The sequence below is a fragment of the Octodon degus genome, unplaced genomic scaffold, assembly GCF_000260255.1.
Source record: "Octodon degus isolate 3935 unplaced genomic scaffold, OctDeg1.0 scaffold00107, whole genome shotgun sequence".
Taxonomy (NCBI): Eukaryota; Metazoa; Chordata; class Mammalia; order Rodentia; family Octodontidae; genus Octodon; species Octodon degus.
Window position 1 is genome coordinate 3,427,104 of NW_004524683.1, and position 3,213 is coordinate 3,430,316.

General features: G+C 60.1%; 1 protein-coding gene across 1 annotated transcript in view; it reads left to right on the forward strand.

The window, feature by feature from the left end:
• Dmrta2 (DMRT like family A2) overlaps positions 1 to 2,442 on the forward strand; it is a 3,385-nt gene extending 943 nt beyond the window's left edge. The window contains exon 2 of the mRNA XM_004639142.3: positions 1,187 to 2,442. Within this exon, the coding sequence (XP_004639199.1) occupies positions 1,187 to 2,241 (1,055 nt within the window). The 3' untranslated portion in view covers positions 2,242 to 2,442. The remainder of the gene's footprint in view (positions 1 to 1,186) is intronic.
• The last annotated feature ends 771 nt before the right edge of the window (positions 2,443 to 3,213 follow it).

A 3,213-nucleotide genomic window follows, 5' to 3' on the forward strand; every position in this document is an offset into this window, starting at 1 on the left:
AAAGAAAGAAAGAAAGAAAGAAATGGCAGAGCCCCCTTCTTCAAGCTCCTTAGGACTGGAGTTCGTCACACCCCCAGCTCCGAGTATTCGCACATGAACTCCTTTCCTCGCTCGTCTCGTCGCAGCGCGGGCTCTTCTCGCTCCCTGCGGGCCCAAGCGCAGATGCAGCGCTCTATCTCCTCTACCCAGATGTCGAGGTCCTACTGCTGTACTGTTCGCAGCCAGTTCTCCCGGGTGGAAACCCGCGGGTCTTCTAGACTGCGGGTCTCCAACCGCCACTTTCCCCGGGCTTCGCTTCCTCCCGACACTTGGGAAATCCTACTTCTTTGAAGTCCCCAGCCCGCCCACACTGACTTCCCTAGGTGCAGAAGACGCCCTTGTTCATTTTTCCAGCGTGGCTCCTTTCCTCTTGGTCCTAACATTCTAAAACAACTGTAGGAGGGGACCTCTTTTCCTTCTAGCCGCCCCCCCCCCTCGGCCCCCTCTGAAACACTGTCCCTTTGGCTGCCAGGCCACTGCCCCCCCCCCCCCCCGGCCAGTCTCTGTTTTCTCAGGACATGTGCTGTTTCCCTTCCCTGGATCCTTTTCCTCACTGCTTTCCGCTAGACCTACCCTCTATCTTCTGGACTCCTGTGGCTTTTTCTGGGAAGAATGGAAATTAGGCCCGAGAGGCAGGGGGCGCAGCTCAGCTTGGGAGAGCTTCTTGGGTCTCGGCTTGGGAAAAGATGGTTTAGAAATAAGGGTTTACAGTTGTCTGCGGAGAGGCTTGAAACCCCATGGATGCCCTAAATGCCTTCCCTTCCAGGTTTCACTGCCCAGAAGGGTTGGCTCTTGGAATCGAAAAACGGAGTAAAGTTTTTTAGACAGCGTGAGGGACAGGGAGAAATTACATTAGCTCCTGTCTGAATCCGGCACCAGGCCACTTTTCCAGGGCAGGTCGGGGCTGCGGAGCTGGCTCAGAGTGTTGGGGCACAGCAGCTCTGAACAGTAAAAGGCACAAGTGCTTGGCTTCTGGGTATGGAAAGCACAAGTCAGGGAACGTGGGGAGATGGCTGAAGGGCCCAGAGAGGGAAGAACGCTGGAGCAAAGAAAACAAGGGCTCAGAGAGAGGATCCAGAGAACTGAGGTGCTGCGGGTGCAGTCTCTCCGTAATCGCGCCTTACATCCCTATTTTCTCTACTCTCAGAGGCCAAGTTGCAGAAATTTGACCTGTTCCCCAAGACTCTTCTGCAGGCGGGCCGCGCGGGCAGCCCGCAGCCTCCACAAGGGAAGCCCCTATCGCCGGACGGTGCGGACTCAGGCCCCGGGACGTCGTCCCCGGAAGTGCGACCCGGCTCGGGCTCGGAGAACGGCGACGGCGAGTCCTTTTCGGGGTCGCCGCTGGCCCGGGCCTCCAAGGAGGCTGGCAGCAGCTGCCCGGGCAGTGCGGGTCCTGGAGGCGGCGGCGACGAGGACAGCCCAGGTTCCGCCAGCCCTCTGGGCTCTGAATCCGGTTCTGAGGCTGACAAAGAGGAGGCCGAGGCCGCGCCGGCGCCAGGGCTGGGCGGAGGACCGGGTCCACGGCAGCGGACGCCGCTAGACATCTTGACGCGCGTCTTCCCGGGCCACCGGCGCGGCGTCCTGGAGCTGGTGTTGCAGGGTTGCGGCGGCGACGTGGTGCAGGCCATCGAGCAGGTGCTGAACCACCACCGTGGGGGCCTAGCGGCCGGCCTGGGCCCCGCTGCGCCCTCGGATAAGGCCGCTGTGGGCGCGGCAGCGGGGGCGGACGACGCTTGGCCAGGCCGGGTCGACGCCGCGGCCGCGGGGGGCCCCGGGCTGCCAGCGCCCCTGCAGGCAGGGCCCGCCGCGCCCCCACACCACAGACCCTTGCTGGCCGGCGCCATGGCGCCCGGGGCGCTGGGCTCGCTGAGCAGCCGCTCGGCCTTCTCGCCGCTGCAGCCCAATGCCAGTCACTTCGGGGCCGAGGCGGGCGCCTACCCGCTGGGCGCGCCCCTCGGCCTCAGCCCGCTGCGCCTAGCCTACTCGGCGGCGGCGGCGCACAGCCGCGGCCTGGCCTTCATGGCGCCCTACTCCACCGCCGGCCTGGTGCCCACGCTCGGCTTCCGGCCGCCCATGGACTACGCCTTCAGCGACCTCATGCGCGACCGCTCCGCCGCAGCCGCTGCGGCCGTGCACAAGGAGCCGACCTATGGCAGTGGGCTCTATGGGCCCATGGTCAATGGTGCCCCCGAGAAGCAGTAGGGCCAGGGCCCCGCAGCCCCACGTCCCCCGACGCCGCCCCGGCCTTGTCCCCGCTGGCCGCGGCCCCTATGCCCTTGGCGTGCACTCTGCCCCGCTGGGATCTGCCTGCTCCCCGAAGTCTTTGCTGTTTGGTTAGGGCAAGTGAGGGCCGGCGAAGGGGAACAGCTACAGGCGCAGGTGTGCTCCAGCGGCTGTGCGCCCCATCTCCACCCCTGTCCGGACACCTCCTCCAGGCTCGCACAGCCGATTTTTCAAAGGGCCAAGGATTCCTGAGAGTCGGGGCGACCGCGCTCCACTGCGCCTTTAGCTGCGCTCACGTCGCAGGCTGTGCTCTCAACTCCGAGTCTCTTCTATGTCTCCCTAAGCCCTCTCTTTTAAATTTTTTTAAAAAATATTCTAACAAATATAAATTTAGGATATATACATCTCTTGGCATTGACTTGAGTCTTTGGGACACACATATATATCGATATCAATTGTAAAAAAAAAAAAAGGAAACAGGTTCTAAGGTGCACTTTCCTTGTTGCGGTATTTGTCGCTCTTTGTTGCTTATGCCGATAAGCATGGGTTTCCTTGGTGCAGTGTGAGTTTTTATATATGTATAAATCTATATATATAATCTATACATATATATATACAAGCCCGTGTATAATGTTATAAATGGAATTCTAAGTTATTAATTGTAATCTGTAGGTGACCTCGGTATTAACGTGAAAAACATTCAAAAACAAGCATAAAAAGGACAACATGGAAAAAATTAGACTATGCGCACATTGACCTTATCAGGTTTTATAGATTAAATATACTGCAAACTCGGGACGAATCCTGCCCTCCCGCCCCTCTTGCCTGCTGCCGGCCTCGCCCTCAGGAGCCGCCAAGGTGTGCCCGAACAAGGCCGAGCTGGAAGCACCGCGCTGGCGCCCTTGTCTCCCGCGACTCGCCGAGCGCCCAGGCAGAAGGTCTGCAGCGAGA